The sequence below is a fragment of the Balaenoptera acutorostrata genome, chromosome 9 (assembly GCF_949987535.1).
Source record: "Balaenoptera acutorostrata chromosome 9, mBalAcu1.1, whole genome shotgun sequence".
Taxonomy (NCBI): domain Eukaryota; kingdom Metazoa; phylum Chordata; class Mammalia; order Artiodactyla; family Balaenopteridae; genus Balaenoptera; species Balaenoptera acutorostrata.
The window spans coordinates 17,276,940-17,295,310 of NC_080072.1; the positions used below are offsets into that span (position 1 = coordinate 17,276,940).

At 38.3% G+C, this 18,371-nt stretch overlaps 1 protein-coding gene and 1 non-coding gene across 2 annotated transcripts in view; both read right to left on the minus strand.

The window, feature by feature from the left end:
• The window catches only part of HSD17B12 (hydroxysteroid 17-beta dehydrogenase 12), a 168,627-nt gene that overhangs the window by 12,821 nt on the left and 137,435 nt on the right, over window positions 1–18,371 (minus strand). The window contains exons 7-9 of the mRNA XM_057552141.1: window positions 11,358–11,392; window positions 3,880–3,961; window positions 2,174–2,239 (exon numbers count right to left, since the gene is read on the minus strand). Of these exons, the coding sequence (XP_057408124.1) occupies window positions 2,174–2,239; window positions 3,880–3,961; window positions 11,358–11,392 (183 nt within the window). The remainder of the gene's footprint in view (window positions 1–2,173; window positions 2,240–3,879; window positions 3,962–11,357; window positions 11,393–18,371) is intronic.
• LOC114237857 (U6 spliceosomal RNA) lies at window positions 16,334–16,439 on the minus strand. Its single transcript, XR_003623330.1, has one exon. It is a non-coding gene; the product is annotated as a U6 spliceosomal RNA (small nuclear RNA).

Consider the following 18,371-nt stretch of genomic DNA (forward strand, 5'->3'; position numbering starts at 1 on the left):
TCTGAACCCCAACTTCCATAAATTTAAAGATGCTGATGATCAACACCATCTTATAAGATCATTATGAGACGCAATGAAATACATGGATACATATGAAGTGCTTAGCATTGTTCCTCAAAAGTATCCCCTCAAATATTACCTATTATTATTATGACTGATCATTTGACGCTTCAGGGTGCAAAAAGGAAAATACTGGGCTCACAGAATTAAAAGCCGTAATGAACACTGGATGTGTGAAGAGGTGGGGGCAGGTCGTGGACAGGAGCAGGAAAGGGGTAAGAATTGCAACCTCTCCCAAGACATTGTTAAAAACGTGCCTAACCATGGAAATACTGTGAACCATTATTTCTTTGTGTTGAGCAATAGCTGATTTGAGACTGACACCCATAAAAACCTCTACATTTGCTTCCTCTTGTATTTTGTACTGTAGTTTCACAGCATTGTATCTGTTAGCTACATAATAAAATCAAAGGTCTCTATAAAAATTAAGTCAAAATGGATCAAAGGCCTAAATGTAAGAGCTAAAACTATAAAACTCTTGAAAGAAAACATAGGGGGGAAAATCAACTATACGTCAATAAAATTTTTTAAAAAATAGGGGAAAACCCTCATGACATTTGATTTGGCAATGATTTCTTGGATATGACACCAAAAGCACAGGCAACAACAACAAAAAATAGATAAATTGGACTACATCAAAATTTAAAACTTTTGAGCATCAAAGGACACCATCCATAGAGTGAAAAGGTAACCCACGGAGAGGGAGAAAATATTTGCAAATCATACACCTAATAAAGGGTTAATATCTAGACTATATCAAGAACTCCTACAATTCAAAAATAAAAAGCAAGCAACCCAATGAAAAAATGCGCAAAGAACTTCAATAGACATTTCTCCAAAGAAGATAGCCAAATGGCCAGTAAACACTGGAAAAGATGCTCAACTGCACTAATCATTGAGGAAATGCAAATCCAAATCAAAACCACAATGTAATACCACTTCACACTCATAACGATGGCTACTATTAAACACAAACAAACAAAAAGAAAATAACGAGTATTGCTGAGGATGCGAAGAAACTGGAACCCTTACGCATGGCTGGTAGGAACGTAAAACAGGGCAGCTACTATGGAAAACAGTAAGGCGATTCTTCAAAACGAACAAAAAGAATTATCATATGATCCAGCAATTCCATTTCTGGGTACATATCCAAAAGAATTGAAAGCAGGGTCTCAAAAAGATAGGTGTACATCCATGTTCATAGAAGCATTATTCACAGCAGTCAAGTGGTGGAAGCCTCCCAAATGTCCATCGACAAATGAATGTATAAACACAATGTGGTATACACACACAACGGAATTACGAAGGAAATTCTGACACATCCTATAACATGCATGAAGGTTGAAGACATTATGCTAAGTGAAATAAGCCAGTCGCAAAAAGACAAATACTGTAGGATTCCACTCACATGAAGTACCTAGGGAGGTCAAATTCAGAGACAGAAAGTAGAATGGTGGTTGTCAGGGGCTGGGGGGAGGGGAAACGGAAAGTTATTGTTTAATGAATACAGAGTTTCAGTTTTGGAGGATGAAAAAAGTCCTGGAGATGTAAGGTAGTAATGGGTGCATAACAATGTCAATGTACTTAATGCCACTGAACTGCATACTTAAAAGTGATTTAAATGGTGTTTTCGGTTATGTATATTTTACCACAATTAAAAAAAAGTAAAAGATCACTACCACACCTATATCATCCTGTTGTATGCAGTCATCCTCTCTCTAGTAAAACTCAGTTTTATTCAGCTCTCTCCTCTCTTGTGATTATTATACAGAGGCTTTGGAATAGTCATGGCACTCCTTGCATACCTGGCAGCTGAGAGATATTGACAGTCTAATTCTCTCAAAATAAGATCATAAGAACTTACAATTGTTATGCACCAACTGTTTATGCTGCATAGTTCTACTTTAGGCATTACCACTTAAAAATTCTAGGAAATAATTGTTTAAAATCTAGACTTAAGTGCATAAAGGAAAAGAAACCATGTCTTTAATGGTGTGCTAACGTCACATTCACTTACTTAGGAATGTGATTTTCTTTCGTTGCCAAGACAGCAACAGTTGCTGTGGAAACCACACAAAAACAGGGATACTTAACTGAAACAAACTCCACTCACCTGCACAAAGATGCCCTTGCTCTTATATTCCTCATGGAGGCACCTAGAGAAGAAATCTACAAAAGCCTGGGAGGGGGTGGGAGTGAGAACACAAACACACATATTACATATTACATCAATCTGCCTGATCTGTAGCCATGGAAACAAAAATAATCAACTAACCATTTAACACTATAGTTTCTAATCATTCTTTTCATTTCAAATGCAGAAGAGACCTTAAAAAAAAAAACCTTCAAAACCTCAAGTTTTATCTGCCACTAAATTAAGTATTCTCTTACCAAATATAATATCCAGACCAAATTCTGATTTAACTGGAAAAGGCTCTTCTTATCTTTTCTTTTTTTGGAAAATGACTTTCCGAGAAGAAACATCTTATTATATAACAAAGGATGCGTTCCTCCTCCCCACTTGCCATTCAAACAGAAACACAGTATGAATTCTGTTCAAGTCTGTTCTATGGGGATTTTGTTGTCAGTAAAGAGAAGAAAAGAGCAAGCGTCCTCTTGGTCCTTTGGGATGGCAAGATCCAAGAAGTGTAGAGGTGAACGTGACAGCCCATCTTCTTCCAATAGAACAACTTTAAATCTATTTGTAAAATATAATGTGCCATTTTTTACAAAGGTGGACTCAACCTCAGGCTTGAAATGCAAAGTATCAATGATGACTCCACTAGGGTCCTAATTTGTGACAGTCTTTCTGTGGAGCAGAACAGGCAAGAAGAAGTTGAAGTTCACCTTCAAGAAACATGGTGTTCATTTTAAACATGCCTACTGCATGTTTCAGATATATAGAAAGCAAGCAGATTGCAGGGCTGGGGGGGCGGAGCCAAGCTTTTTCAAAATACAGTACGTAGTCACTTTAAGTTTTTCCAGGGGACAAAGAGCCAAGTGAAAAAGAGGGCAGGTGTTTTGCTCTTTTCCTTTCCTGTCATATTGCAAGTTCTTATTCTGCATTTTATTTTGTTCATTTTCCCCTAAAAGCTTGTTTAATTTCAGCGTCCCAATGGTCATTTTTATTTCAGAGATGTATCCTATGCTTCAACAACGTATTTGAAAACGATGCTATTGACCTGCAGGCAGTACCAAATGCATTTTAAATTACTGTCCTAGTAGTAACGTGAAGAGGTGAATGGTGATGTGGTCTAAAATTATGGCATCTTACAGAGAGGTCTGGAAAATTCTTGTCTCACTCCAGAAGTGGCAGTAAATATCTGTGAACTCTGAATAATGTGGCAAAAACTCACACTCTCCCCATCTATCTTGTGCATACTATGTGTATCTATGTGCTGACTAGCTGCGATCCTTCTAAGCTCTGCGGACCTGGCACTTAAGCTGTGTGCTGAGTCATTCATGAATCAAATCCCCATTCTTAGACTCATTTATGTTATGTTCTGATCAGCTGAGCTAACTGGTCCAGACCACCTCTCTGTTGGGAAGTACAAATACCAATTTTAAAACCAGTAAACTATTGGGAGAAAAAAAGCATCTGCGGATCTGAGATCTTGGTGCCTCATTTGTAAAGTTGATACCAGTCAGTATATCTCCAGCTCTGGCTCCTCTGAAACTAGTGTTGGCTATTTTCCTTTTCTTCTCAGTCCATCTGAAAACTGCTAAGGCTAGAACTTCAAGAAAGTTCCATGCCTATTTCTCAGACTGAAAAGTATTCGTTATTCTTATTCTGACACAATTTACTAAAAAATTGTTCACCTTGGTTGCAGAGTACATGGTCAACAGTGGAACTGGGTACATGCCACTGGCAGAGGAGATGTTCAGAATTGCCCCTTTAGATCTAAAAAGGAAGATGCAAGTAAACAGAATGAAATCATATATACAATTGTTTATAAATTACAGATCTAGATATCTAATTATTTGAAACAGAATAACCTGGCTGTTTTTCTAACACACATCTCTCCTTGCCTTTCATCAGCACGTGACATGCTTGGTCAGTGAACGAGGCATAACTCAATCAACTAAAAATAGCTCTTCTTTGCAATTAGCTCATTTCTCAGTCTTAGTAATCAGGGGCATGACCAGATTAGATCTTCAGTCTCCTCGAGTTGATTTCTATTCTCTGAGGTCTTCTCTGGCCATAGCACCAAGAATTCTTACTCTTAAGAGTACTCCTTGTATGCCTTTAATTTGGCATATCACCACATACTATCATGCTGTCATATTTAATCATTCTATGAGTATAAACATTCTTCTCCCTCAAAAAAACCATAAGCTTCTAGACCTCAGAGCCCTTATCTTACACTTTTCCTCGAAATACTCTGCACGGTCCTGAGCATGTAACAGGTACTTACATGAATGAATGGTTATGTCCTGCTCTCAGGCACTAAATGCAGAGTTGACTCTAAAATCATGCGACTCTATACTTCATCAAACCATATTCTTTTGCCAAGAGGCAAAGCTCAATTTCTACTGTAACTTTTAGCGACTAATGAAAGTTCAAAGTCAGAGAGTTACCAGGAATTACTCATTCTACAAATAAATGAAAATTAGTTTGAGGAAAGCAATGCTGTAAAAACACACAAGTTGTCAGCAGTCGTATATGGCTTGGGTAAAGTGTGAAGTTAGGGTTTTAGGAATTTTAGACAGAATTAACAGCCAACGTTTCCCCCTCATATCCATTCTTCTCAGGGGAGTTGGTCCCCTTGTTCAGCTACTGCAATCTGCCCCACCTGCCTCCTGCCCTCTAGATCAGGTTCCTTTCCTTCAACTTAGTTTCTCATTATTCTTGAGCTGAATTTACTTCCTAAGGCCTAATTTTTAAGTATTTTTTAAAAAGGACGATACAGACTCCTCTTATACAAAATAATAAAAGAAACATGATTAAATGGCAACTAAGTTATTTTAGACAAAACTCTGAAAAGAAATAATCCCCAAAGGTCACCTGGTCCATCTGCCAGCCTCTAGGAGAGATGCCACTTCAACCATCAAATGGAAGTCTGGACCCTCCGCTTAATGAGTCACTGAAAACGAGCTGTTGTTTTTTGTTTCTGTTTTTGAACTGAAGTCCTTATTAGTAATAGTTATATACACTTTCCCAAGCGGCGAAATCCATTAACACGTTGGACACAGAAATCAAATCTCAAATTTTAAATTGTTATATTACGGTTTTGAAGAAAGTTGGAAATATTTAGTCAATGTATTAATTATACCATTCTTGTAGTTTTTGCTTGCATCTCTCACACAGACAGAAAAGGCTTTTCTTTTTAAATGTTAAGAGAGTAAGAATGCCTATCAGGAGTTAGAACCCAATTACTCTAAGATAAAAACTGGTGAATTAGCAATGAGTATCTAGTAATTTCATTTTATCTATATTTGTGAGACATTCCTTTGACCGAAATGGGTTAAAAACCACTTTGGTTACTGAGACTTTTAATACGGTATTAATTTATGATGTTTAAAATATCTTTTTTAAAAAAATTAATTAATTTATTTTGGCTGTGTTGGGTCTTCCTTGCTGTGCACGGGCTTTCTCTAATTGTGGTGAGCGGGGGCTACTCTTCGTTGCGGTGCGTGGGCTTCTCATTGTGGTGGCTTCTCTTGTTGCAGAGCACGGGCTCTAGGCCCACGGGCTTCAGTAGTTGTGGCTCGCAGGCTCTAGAGCACAGGCTCAGTAGTTGCGGCACACGGGCTTAGCTGCTCCGAGGCATGTGGGATCTTCCCGGACCAGGGCTCGAACCCATGTCCCCTGCATTGACAGGCAGATTCTTAACCACTGCGCCACCAGGGAAGTCTCGTAAAATATCTTTATCTTTTATAGCGTGTTAAAAATGTTCTCAAATTAGATCATGGTGGTGATATACTCTGTGGATATACTAGAAACCATCAAATTATATGCTTTAAATGGGTGGATTTTATGATATGTGAAATATATTCTCAATAAATCTATTAAAAAAGAGAAAGAGAAAGTGAAATATATTTATGATATACTGGAATGTGTCACCTTTAAGCTAAGGGCAGATCCCAATCAAGTAGAAGCTAAGAAAGCTATTGTATCTTCTGCAAGTAGAAGCTAAGAAAGCTATTGTATCTTCTGCAATACAATATGCTTTCTGAGAAGTAACCCCAAATCCTGACAAGTTGCACCCCATCCTGAGCCCCAAGCATCCTTGTAGGTTTAGGTAGTGCTTTATTTTAATGTTTTCTCATGTAACCAGGAATTGCTATGTCCTCACTCATTCACAGCAAGTAAAGAAAAGCCAATTTGAAGTAGTTGTAGAAGATGCTGTTTTTCACTGTAACCTATCACTGCTGGTTTTATCAGCGGGATTATGGGCTGGATGATACTCAAATTGGCTGAGGTGGCTGCATGTGCCCTTGAACAAAAATCTTACATTCTTTATTTCCTTCCACAGAAATGAAATACAATTTAAAAGTCTTCCAAAATTAAAGTTTAAATGTTATCAAAAACAATTTAAAAATTAAATCTTGACCTCACCAAAACTGATTCCTAAAACTTCACTCACCAAAGCAATGATTTCAATACAGGAAAATTTATTTAAAGATAATAAAAACCTCATTCCTGGTTGCAAAATTAATACAGACCAATAGTCAAATATGCCACAATTATGCAGGCATGTGCTTTGTTTACTCCTTGAAGCAAGTGAGATTTTTGTTTCTCAAATATTCTACCCTAATTTAAAATTTCTAGGGGGTAGAGTTAGTTTGAGTTAGTGAAAAGTCAGAATTGGAAGGTACTTTATTCAAAACACCATATTTGCACTCTAAAATGCATGAAAGCAAATCCAACACCAACAAAGTATAAAGCGAGAATGCACTAGATCTAAGTAAACACTAAAAGGATAGCATTTATCACTGGATCAAAATGACAGTAGAGAAAACACCCCTTCCACAAAAACACTGTGCTACGAAGAAGGTCTGTCTCACAAAAAACCTTCCCCCCCACACACAACAGCATACAAGTCTCTCTCTCTCTCTCCAAGGATAATGATATTCGACTTAGTTTTGTCTGAATCACAAATAACACACTTGTAGAGCTGTCTCAATCCTTGTACTGTATACACTATCTATTCTTTACGTAGAGATGGAGATGAACATTTGGGACCACGAGGCACAAAGGACTCGCCTTTAAAATCAACTACTTTGTCTAGCGCTAATCCCCCATCTAAGCAGAATTAGTGACGTCAAACCAGTTTCCATGGCACAGCCAGACTCATGACAGCTCTGTTATATGAAGCAGAAGGACAAAATGGGCTGTGCTTAATCGCACACAGAAACAAACATAAAACCAAACCCTGGTTAATCTCTCATTTTCTGGGGACTTGGGGAACAATTCTAAGACTGGAAGGTACATTGAGAATATTTGCTGAAGTTCCATAATGAAGACTCACGATGCTCGTATTTCAGCACATTTCTAGTTTGTTATGACATATATCCAAATAAACAAGTCAAGTAATATTTTCTGTGATACAACATTCTTAATTCATCAGGTTGCTTACTTGCTAACAGCCACACGATGGTGTCTCAGTAGTGTAAGTTACTGAGGATCTACTAGAATTAAAATACTGCAAAATACAAAGCAGAAAACACCACTGCAGATAAGGAAGCACCTTTTCATCCAAAATTATTCTCTTCAATGACTAGCCCTCCCACAAGCCAGACATTAAACACACCAAACCCTATAAAATTCAGTACCTTATATTTATAGCCTCCTATAGCTATGCTTTCTAGACTTTCCTCCATCCTGTGAAATCCCCAATTAGAAAACTCTCCTTAATGATCACTTGGATAAAAAAAATTCCCAAGCCTCTTTTCTTCCTTACATGCCCCACTATTCTATCAGACTGTTGTAGTATCCTTGTGCACAGCTCTTACAAAAATACTATTGTCATAGAGGAAGTGACAGGTCTCCCATGAAATAAGTCACTGATTTCTGCCTTCCTTGGGACCCTCTCATCACTGCTCCACGCTGCAGGTGAGGGGGGTAAGATGGGGAGGCGTAAATGCTGCTGTGAAGCAATGGAACACAGGGTCGGTCCTAATGTGGACCGCTTACTTGATACAGAGTGTGACTGCAGACAAGGGAGACTGTGCAAAAAAGACTACATCCCAATTCCTCATATTTTCACTTCTTATCAGGGAGCATATAAGTGTGCTCTTGGAGGGTCATTACTTTTTTTTTTTTTTTAAGCTTAAACATAACACAGAAATTGGTACAGACAGTTCTCTAACAGATTTTCAAAAAGACTGAGAAACTTATCAAAACAGGGTTCCATGTCAGAAAAGAATCCTGGATCACGGAGGTCAGATATATAATTAGAACCAGCGATCCAAATACATTATACAAACATTGCTTTGTGGAACAAAGTTTGCAAACATTTCCCACATGAAAGAGAATTGCCTGCCCTAAAACACCATAACATGTCATAATTCCACCTTAAGCAATACAGTATGAAAGGGGCTATTTTTAGCTTTTCCATGGTTGTTATGGCAACCACCTCCTGGCTCCAGCTGTACAAAATGTTTATAATTCCAGGGAAGTGGAAAGAGCAAGTTTCCTCTATAACGTAATTATGCACTTTCTACTTGTATGATAATAATACCTTAGTTTGATTATAGGGACTTGTTTAGTGATAGTCAGCTGGCCCTAGGCTATAGTTCTAGAGAGTCTGGAAAATCGCATACATCAGAAGTAGAATCAGTAAAGGGGAAAAACCCACAACAACAAAGAACCCTGCTGTTCCTCAATGGAGATACGAAACCTACGTTTGGTAACCAACCATAGTGATGCCATTTGGGGATGGTAAAAAGGGCAGGCTATAAACAAGTCATTTGTAATACGTAAGTAAGAATGCTTTCAGGTGATCTGTGAACTCAGAGTCTTTCTTTCTTCTTGGGCACACAGCTAACGACATTTCTGGCCTCCCTTGCAGTTAGCTGTAGCCTGTGACTGAGTTCTAGACAATGGGATGAGGGCAGAAGTGAGGGACACCACTTTTAGGCCTGGCCCATGAAACCACCCATAAAATCATCCTTCCCCTCTCTTCTCTCATCTGCTGGCTGGATGCAGATGTTTCTGCAGAGAATCGCAAGGCCCAAGAGAAGAGTGGACCCCCTCACCCCAGATGGAAGGAGCCTGAGATCCCTGGATGACTGGGTAGAGCAGAGCCCCGATCGCTGATCCACACCAGACTGTGACATGAGGGGAAAATCAACCTTTAGAGTGTTAAGCCACTGAGATTCTGGGGTGGTCTGTTATAGCAGTTAGCCTGCCTTGACTAATATAACGAGTAACTCCTTTAACTCAAGCAGACATAGCTGTTCCTTCTCCTATCCAAAAGTACCGATTCATAAAACCCACTTACATTTCTGACTAGTTCTTAGCAGGTGCCACAATCACCCCTGTGACATCAGTTTCAATACCTAGCCTATGATGGCTTTCTACCAGATCATTTCACAACCCCCGTGTAAAATCAATTTGATTTCTTACAGGCAAGGATCCAATTCATCTTCTGTATGATAAACTTTACTCAGTGAATGCCTGTTGAAACAGATGGATCCTTTCCTTTGCATTCTTTGTCTTTATCTAAGGCTCCAGCTACAACTGTGATCGTGGCCGCTAGGTCTACAGAGAGAGGTGTGAGCACCTTGTGTCTGTATCATTTACTAACTGATTACGTAGCCTCATGGCACTCAGTTTCTTTGGATCTCATTTTTTATGTCAAATGAGGGGGGGCTGGTCTCAATTAAAGTACTGAAATTCTCTGACTCTTTGAATCTAATTCTTCCTGGTCATAACCAATATCTCTTTTGATATGATTTTTACCAACACACTTAAAAATTCCTTTTACAGTACCTCTGTGGTATATAAATTTCTTCTTTAACGGACGGAATGTACTATCCTGAATTAATACTGTGTCACTTGCAGATATCCAAACTAGAATTAAGTTGATGACCCAAACTTCATCCCTCTTGAGTTCTACTCTGTCTGCCCTAATTCTCTGTAATCTTCTAGGATTCTGGTCTGGTTTGACCACCATCACTTCCATACCTGACCATCAGGGGCACACTCCCACTGTAGCCATCAATAAGTAGTTTAAAGGTTTTAAAGGGGAATTTTACTAAAATAAAGCAATTAAAATATACAAAACCACATGTAAGATACATTACAAAGAAAGAGCCTTGCTACAAAGTAGCTGCAAAACAAAATGGATTCCTAACTTCAGTGTCCTTATTTGCATGATGGTGGGAGGCTATCGAAGTTAAATGAGCAAACATATATCAAGTTCTCGTCCAACACCTGGCACATAACATGGAATCAATAAACACGAGCTGTAAACCCTGCCTAAAGCTGGTCATGGAGGTTTCTTCACAGAAGTAGGGTCCCTGGGTCTCCCCTTTGCAAAGCTGTGACTCCTTTGGATCTCTTCCAAACTCAAAGCTATTTTGCAGAGGAAGGATGACTGTGAAGCCCTAAATTTAGCATATGACCAAGCAAGCCCAGCTCTTTGCAACAGGTTTTCTTGGAAAGCTTAGCCATCACTCAGGCTTCTCTAAGGGAGGAACAGAGCTTAATTACCATCTGACACTTCACGCTATTTCAAATGTAAGGACTTAGCAACACATTTCTCAATAAAAATGAAGACATCTAGCATATCCTAGTGGAACCCCATTCAAACTGGAACACAGCTGGGGCTAGAGGACACAGCCTCTTCCTCCAAGGGCAAGGGTGGGGGCTGACATCTCATAATCACTTTCTAACATGCCCAAGTCCCTCATACATCCATTCTCCTAGTAAGAACAGAAAACACCAGAGGATGGATGGGGTCTCGCTGCATGAAAGTCCACTGATTTGGGCTGTGAGAGCATAAAGCTTTAGGAAGGCATTCCTGGGAATATCCTAGCAACTCCATCCGCCCCCTCAGAACAGCAGGCAATTGAGTTAGTAATGGTGACTCAAGCAGATTTTTTAATCCTGATGTAAAGGAACCACACAACCCTGGAGAGGGAAATAAAAAGGGAATCGAGTGGAAAAGGCCTCCACCACCAGATGACTCATGCTCGACCGTGTGACTCGCCTGGCACATTACTCTGTCACTAAGACATGGAGGAGAGGTTCATTAGTCACTTTAATGAATTTTTCAAAGTAAGGATTCTCCCTATAAATAATCATGAGCTCTGTTGCTCTAGTGTTTGTGTGTGAGCTTATGACTCACCTTTCTACCATGCCAGGCAGTACCAACCATGTCATCTGCAAAAGAGAAAAAGAAAACATCAGTGAGGATGCAGGCTACAGAGAGAGTGGAGAGAACTCACCCACACAAACAGGGAGGGAATCACGAAACCACTCGCCACTTCTACAGACAGCAGTTATTTGATATACTCTGTATAATTTGCCTGTGGCAAGCGTGCTAAAAAGGAATCAGATGAAATTACTGGAGATAATACTGTAAATACTCTCAGTGAACTTGGCTAAAATTAGTCTTGCCTGAAATGTAATACTGACATGCAGATCTTCAAATAATTAAGGCTTTACGGTGAAATCTATGTCTCCCAAAATACATTCTCAGAAAAGGACATATGTTATCACAAGAAATATCCTGCCTGCCAAACTTACTTAAGCTTTTTAATCTCAAGAGATCAAATAACCTTTTCCTATCAAAAAAGCCTTTAGAAGAATGCCATAAAGTGACATGTTGGCAAGTATTAGGTCTATCTTCACATTTATTTCTCTTGTTGCTCAAGCTAACTGTGAGTAAAACGCATCCTTAAAGAAAGTTAAAGTTATCTGTCATCTCAAATAACCAACAATGAAAAAAAGGACACCAGCATTTTAATTTTTTTATTTTTATTTTTGGCCGCACTGCACGGCATGCAGGATCTTAGCTCCCGGACTAGGGATAGAACCCACACCCCCTGCAGTGGAAGCATGGAGTCTTAACCACTGGACCGCCAGAAAATTCCATGGACACCCACATTTTTAAAGGACTTCATAGTTGTTGACTAAATACATATACTATGACGAGAGAAAGTACTTCTAAACTCTGTTTTAAGATATTATTAACTAAGAAAAGTTAAGACATCCACTGGCTTAGTCAAGGTCACGTCATAGTTAAGTACTGAGGTTGGAGTATGAACTCTGGACTCCTGAATATCATCAGTTCTCTAAGAAACAAATGCTGTTTTGTTACAGAAAAGTTTGCATGCATGCCAACCATAGGAATTTTAAGCTTTCTATCTTGAATAATGTCTTAATTAAAACAGCATCCTGACGAGCAGAGAATTTTTTCCTAGAAACATTTTGAAGAAAGAAAACGCATCCAGACTTTACCAACGTAGAATCTGCTCTGGAGTACTCCCAACCCGGATATCAACCTTGGGGCCGTTGCATACATTTCTCCAGGAAGAACACGAATTCAAACTGACACTGCATCATAAAAGGTAGACTAACACACTGCCAACTTCTAAACAGACAAAGTGGTGTCTTCAAAGCCTAGGGGAATCATTTCAACAGAAGTATCTAGATTTGGTCAAATCTTCCAGATGAAAAAAGGAGAGACCGTAAGAAAGAGTTTGGCCTGAAGCATCCCCTATCTCCCTCCTTCTTACATATAAGTCTGCGCTTGCGTTTTTTGGGGTTTTTTTGTTTGTTTTTGCCTGCGCCACACTGCACGCGGGATCTTAGGTCCCCAACCAGGGATGGAACCCGTGCCCCCTGCAGTGGAATCGCGAAGTCTTAAGCATTGGACCGCCAGGGAAGTCCTTCTATGCTTCTCATATTAAACTCATCTTCATAGAAGGATGGGGCAAAGAATGCCAACTGTCCCTCAACATTCATTCTTTCCTTAATATAACAACTGAATTTTCAGTTGGATATGCCGGCCATAAAAACTGTACTTTCTGCATTCTCTCTCACAGTGCATGTGGCCCTATAACTATGTTCTATCTGATAAGATGACAAGTAACACATGCAATTTCTTGGTCATGCCCTTAAAGGAGGAAAAAAATACATGTCCTCCTCTGTGCCTGTTCCTCCTCTTGATGGCTAGAAAGTAGATGTGATGGAAGGAGCTAAAGCAGCCATCCTAGACCCCAAGGTGAAACCATGTGCTAATGGTGGCAGAGCAGTGAGATAAAAAGAGGCAGGATCTCTAATGATTGTGGAGCTCTTATGCCAAACATTGCTTACCCACCTAGCCTTTTATCTGACAGAGAAATAAATTTCTATTTTATTTAAGCCATTACTAAACCTCTGCTACAGCAGCCAAACCAATATTCTAACTGACATAACTGACCTTGTGAATTGTTAAAGACCAACCAGTGTTAACATTTTATGACTTAACAGAGAAACAATCCCCAAAGCAAACTCAACCAGAAATTATGCTGACAGCCCAAATGGCTTCAATATTTTATAGTTTGTTAAAACACGACCCTATTTCTTCGCTCTTCTAGGTCTGCTTGACTCAAGTCAGAATGTGCCCGCTCAGCCTCAGACCAAACGGTATGGAACTGGGCTTCCCTGGTGGCGCAGTGGTTAAGAATCCACCTGCCAATTCAGGGGACACAGGTTCAAGCCCTGGTCCGGGAAGATCCCGCATGCCATGGAGCAACTAAGCCTGTGCACCACAACTACTGAGCCCACGAGCCACAACTACTGAAGCCCGCGCGCCTAGAGCCCGTGCTCCGCAACAAGAGAAGCCACCACAATGAGAAGCCTGTGCACCGCAACTAGAGAAAGCCTGCGCAAAGCAACGAAGACCCAACGCAGCCAAAAATAAAAAAACAAAACAAAACCCACCCCCAAAAAACTGTATGGAACCAAGTCAAAGAAAAAGCTGAAAAGGCTGAGTTCAAAGTTTATCCTTTCAACGCAGTCAGCTCTTCTCTTTTCAGATTAAATAACAACTCTTCAAATCGGCTTACATGTTTCCTAAGATTTATGTTTTTACAGGAGTATAGGAATCGCTCCACATGTAGCAATAGCTGCTGAATGTTTAAGGCAATGTGGTATGTACTCAGGCCAAAAAGCTAATCCTAGCCCTTCCACTCCTAGCCATGTGACCTCGAGTTTGCTTCTTATCCTCCTCTGAAGTCCTCTTATCCTTTACGTATTAAATGAAGAAGGCATCTACATCACAGCTTATTATATTCTGAATTTCATATAAGGTGATGTACATAACGGACCTAGCACAGAGCGCACCACGGAGTAAGCCCCTGAAAGAGAATTATGTCCCTTATTGCCAGCGTGCACTCTTCTTTCAGGACACAGCACCACTAAGTATCTAGGCCTCCCTTAACTATGTTGTGCCCAACACAGTTAAGAGCCAAAAACAGTGACACATTTTGAGGTCATCCAATTCAACTCACCACACAGAAATTTCTGGACAGTTCCAGCAATATTTTAAAGTGCCTCAACTGGGAGCTTCTTAGGGTAAAAGAACTGTTCTAAAATTAGAGTGCCATGATGATTTCAAGATTGTGTAAATTTACTAAAAACCATTCAACTATACGCTTAAAATGGATGAATTTTATAGAGTATATAAACTATCCCTCGATAAAGCTTTTTTTTTTAAAGAAAATCTCAATAAGCATATGGATAAGAATTAAAGAACTGGATTCACAAAATACATTTGATGTTACTTTATCAGACACAGGAAATAAAAGAGCTCTCAAAATGCTCTATGCATATCAACTCATGGCCTGGAGCAATGCGAAGTAATAAACAGGCATTCTTCCATTCAGTAGAAGACATGTTAGTTACTTGAATCAGGGTTGGGTGATGGGAGCTCACGACTGAGCAGGAGAACAGATATTTATATAAATAAATCATTACACGACAATGCTATGAGTGGGACAACAGGAGTAAGGACAGAGGGCACCAACGCTTAGCAGAGGGACTAGTTACGACTGGGGAAACAGGTAGAGCTTCACAGATTACGGTTCAGTTAAGTTCTGAAAGAATAAGAGTTCACTAGGCAGAAAAAAAATTCTAATCAAGGGAATAGAATGCAAAAATGCAAACAGCTGCAGGAAATTACAATATGCTATTAGAATTAATGCATTTAAAAAAACTTTTTGTTGAATGGATGAAATATACAAAGAAGTAAAAATATGTGCATCCTATTATATACGTCATGCAGTGTGCATATCATACGTCACGTACAGCTTCCCATGCTAGTATTACAAGCAGATGTACATCAGGCATGGTAACAGTTGTGGAGGATTTTCTTTGTAAGGATAGATTATATGCATTCTTAGCTGTATCTGAAAACATTTTTTTATTTAGTACATTTCATCAGGGGACCATAATGCTTACCTAATGTATTATAAAGAGGTCCCCAAGCATTTTGTGAAAAGAAGCTATTATGCAGTTCCCCGAAGTCCGGAGATCACTAGAAACAGGATGAGGAAGGAGAAGACTGACAATAAAAATGTTCTCACCTAGGGGTAGGGGTGTGTGTGTGTGTGTGCTTGTGCATGTGTATGCGTGTGCGCATGCACAAGCGCATTTGCAGTAAGGAAATGAGACTTGTTAAGTGCAAAGTAGCTAAGTAGAGTTGACAGGGGTAGCCACTAACTGTTCAGCTTTCCTACACAAAAGGAGAGAAGGGATGGGATTTGTACGCACTGATCAATCTGGAGAACTACCAGGAAAGTCTACAACATCTGCTGATGGATTCCTTTATTCTGACCAGGGATCTCAGTACCATTTGAATATTTAATAAGCAGTCGTGCAGAGTTTTAAAGTTTAACTCAGGTTTTCCCCCAAGATGTACATTTACACAGTACATATTATGTACATATAAATACAGTCCAATAAGAAATATCACCTTAAGCTGGGATATTAAGGAAATACAAATGCACACATTGGGAGCTGTTTTTTCCTTACACTGCACATGTCATATATTAAATGTCTCCTTTCTGAATGGCAAAGATTATACAGGAAATGATCAGAGATAAGATAAAACCCCATAAGATATAATCTGACTTACAAAATTATATCAACAGCATGCTAAACATTAAATCAGTCTTGATGGTCATCAGTGTGTGGACATCTTCAAAATATAGTCTTTTTTCTCCCCATTTCATTGAGATATAATTGACATATAACTTTTTATTAGTTTAAGGTATACAACATAATGATATATGTATATATTGTGAAACGATTACCACAATAAGTTTAGTTAACATCAAAAATCTGGAACACCTCACAAATCTGCATGTCATCCTTGTACAGGGCCATGCTGATCTTCTCTGTATCGTTCCAATTCTAGTATATGTGCTGCTGAAGTGAGAACTAAAATATATTCTTTATACAGGTGAATTAAAACTCAAGAAGTTTTAATAACTTAACCCAAAGGAAGAAGCAGTGTTTTCAGTACCTGGCTATTAAAGGGCCAGAAACACTTGGTGGAATGCTCAATGACCAAATGATTCATCAGCAAAAACAGAAATCCACTCATGAAAAAGTTATATTCTTTTGCATTGTTCATTGGTTTCTCCTCTTAAATTCTAACTCTACATTATTTCTCCTTGCCATAAAATAGACCATCTTCTCGGATCTATCAAATATAGCAACACTGAAAAGCCTAAGAAGAGTTAACCTGAAATCTGCCAGCTTTTATAAAATTGGTTAATGCCTTTATTTATACTTAAGTTATCTTTCCTTCTACTCAGAATACATGTCATAATAAATTCAATTTCAAGCCTTCTTTATCTGGGTATGTGTATACAAGTAACTCAATATTCTGTGTATAAGTAGAGAGGCTTCACTACGTTAACATCAAATTAAATTCTCTTTAACATCAAATTTTACATAGGATATTTAAATTAAGCTATTAGTATTCTCATTTTACTTTATATGCATCGATTGGTATCTTGATATCTGGTTATTTATAACATACACCAAGTGCTTCTGTGAAATCTCACTATCTATCTGAACTCCATCTCACAGCTTACAGGCTGTTTCTGGAGTTAACTCAATATGCTTATTTTAGGCCATCTGCAGGTGATAATTGCTGTACTAGGAAAATGTTTGTTCCTCTTAAGATACCGCTAAAATAAGGTTACCATAACTTGTAAGTTCAGTGGTTGAGAATATTAGAAAAATAGTAGTAAACATGACTTCTATACTGGTTTTCTCCTATGTTGAGGCTGTTTCCAAAAGTATACAGCAAACAATTTGAATTTAATTCTTTCCTAAGAAGTAGATAAAAGTCCTGTAATAGTACCTCTACAACAATGGGAGCTTTAAATTCTTGCAGAAGAAAAAAAACAAATGTTTCCTCTATATATATACTTTTTAGTGACGGTTTCATCAATCCTTACCACAAAAAAGTCCTAGATGTCTAAAATCAAAGGGAGAAACGTCACTATATGTTATCTCATACCAAGATATCACATCACTTTGTATGCAAGCTGGCCATAGAGTATACACATATACAAAGATAAATAAGTCTTCACCAACAATAGCTCAATATACAATTTCTCTTGGGGACACCACATATTCTACTCAAGAGTGAAATATTTACTGGTATTTATTGCCACAAGTACGTATATCCTGGTTGGGAAACAAATAAGAGGCTGATTTACTTCATACAAAATCAAAATCAGTATTATTAGATCATTCAGTTGAGATAACCTGACTCAAAAATGCATTGGCTTGATGAATTGGGAGATTGGGATTGACCTATATACACTAATATGTATAAAATGGATAACTAACAAGAACCTGCTGTATAAAAAAATAAATAAAATTTTTTTAAAATGCATTGGCTGGCCTAGAAAATTCTTGAAGACATTATACTAAAATGTATCCATCATAGTATTCTGAAATATTTCTCATATTTTTGGCAACTGTTTGCATTGCTTTTGTAATTAGAAAAGCACCCACAATCAGTGTCATTTCTAAAAGAAACTAACATGAATAAATTTTTTTTCTTTTCATTTCTCTGGCATCAGTAATCAAGAGTTTGTAGAAGGAACCTTATTTTATACTCAAAAGCCAATCCGAGTTTCCCACTTTTTAGTTTGGTATGAAAACTGGTAACACAAGCAAATTATGCAAATTACGCAATTATTTCACAAGCAAATAATTTCTTTTTACAAGCAAATTATTTTTTTTAAGATTTATGTTTTCAAATATTATAGGTGTACAATTGACCAAAACAATGTAAGTATAATCTAAACGTTGATAGTTATTACAATAAAAGTACAATTTTATGAGAGAT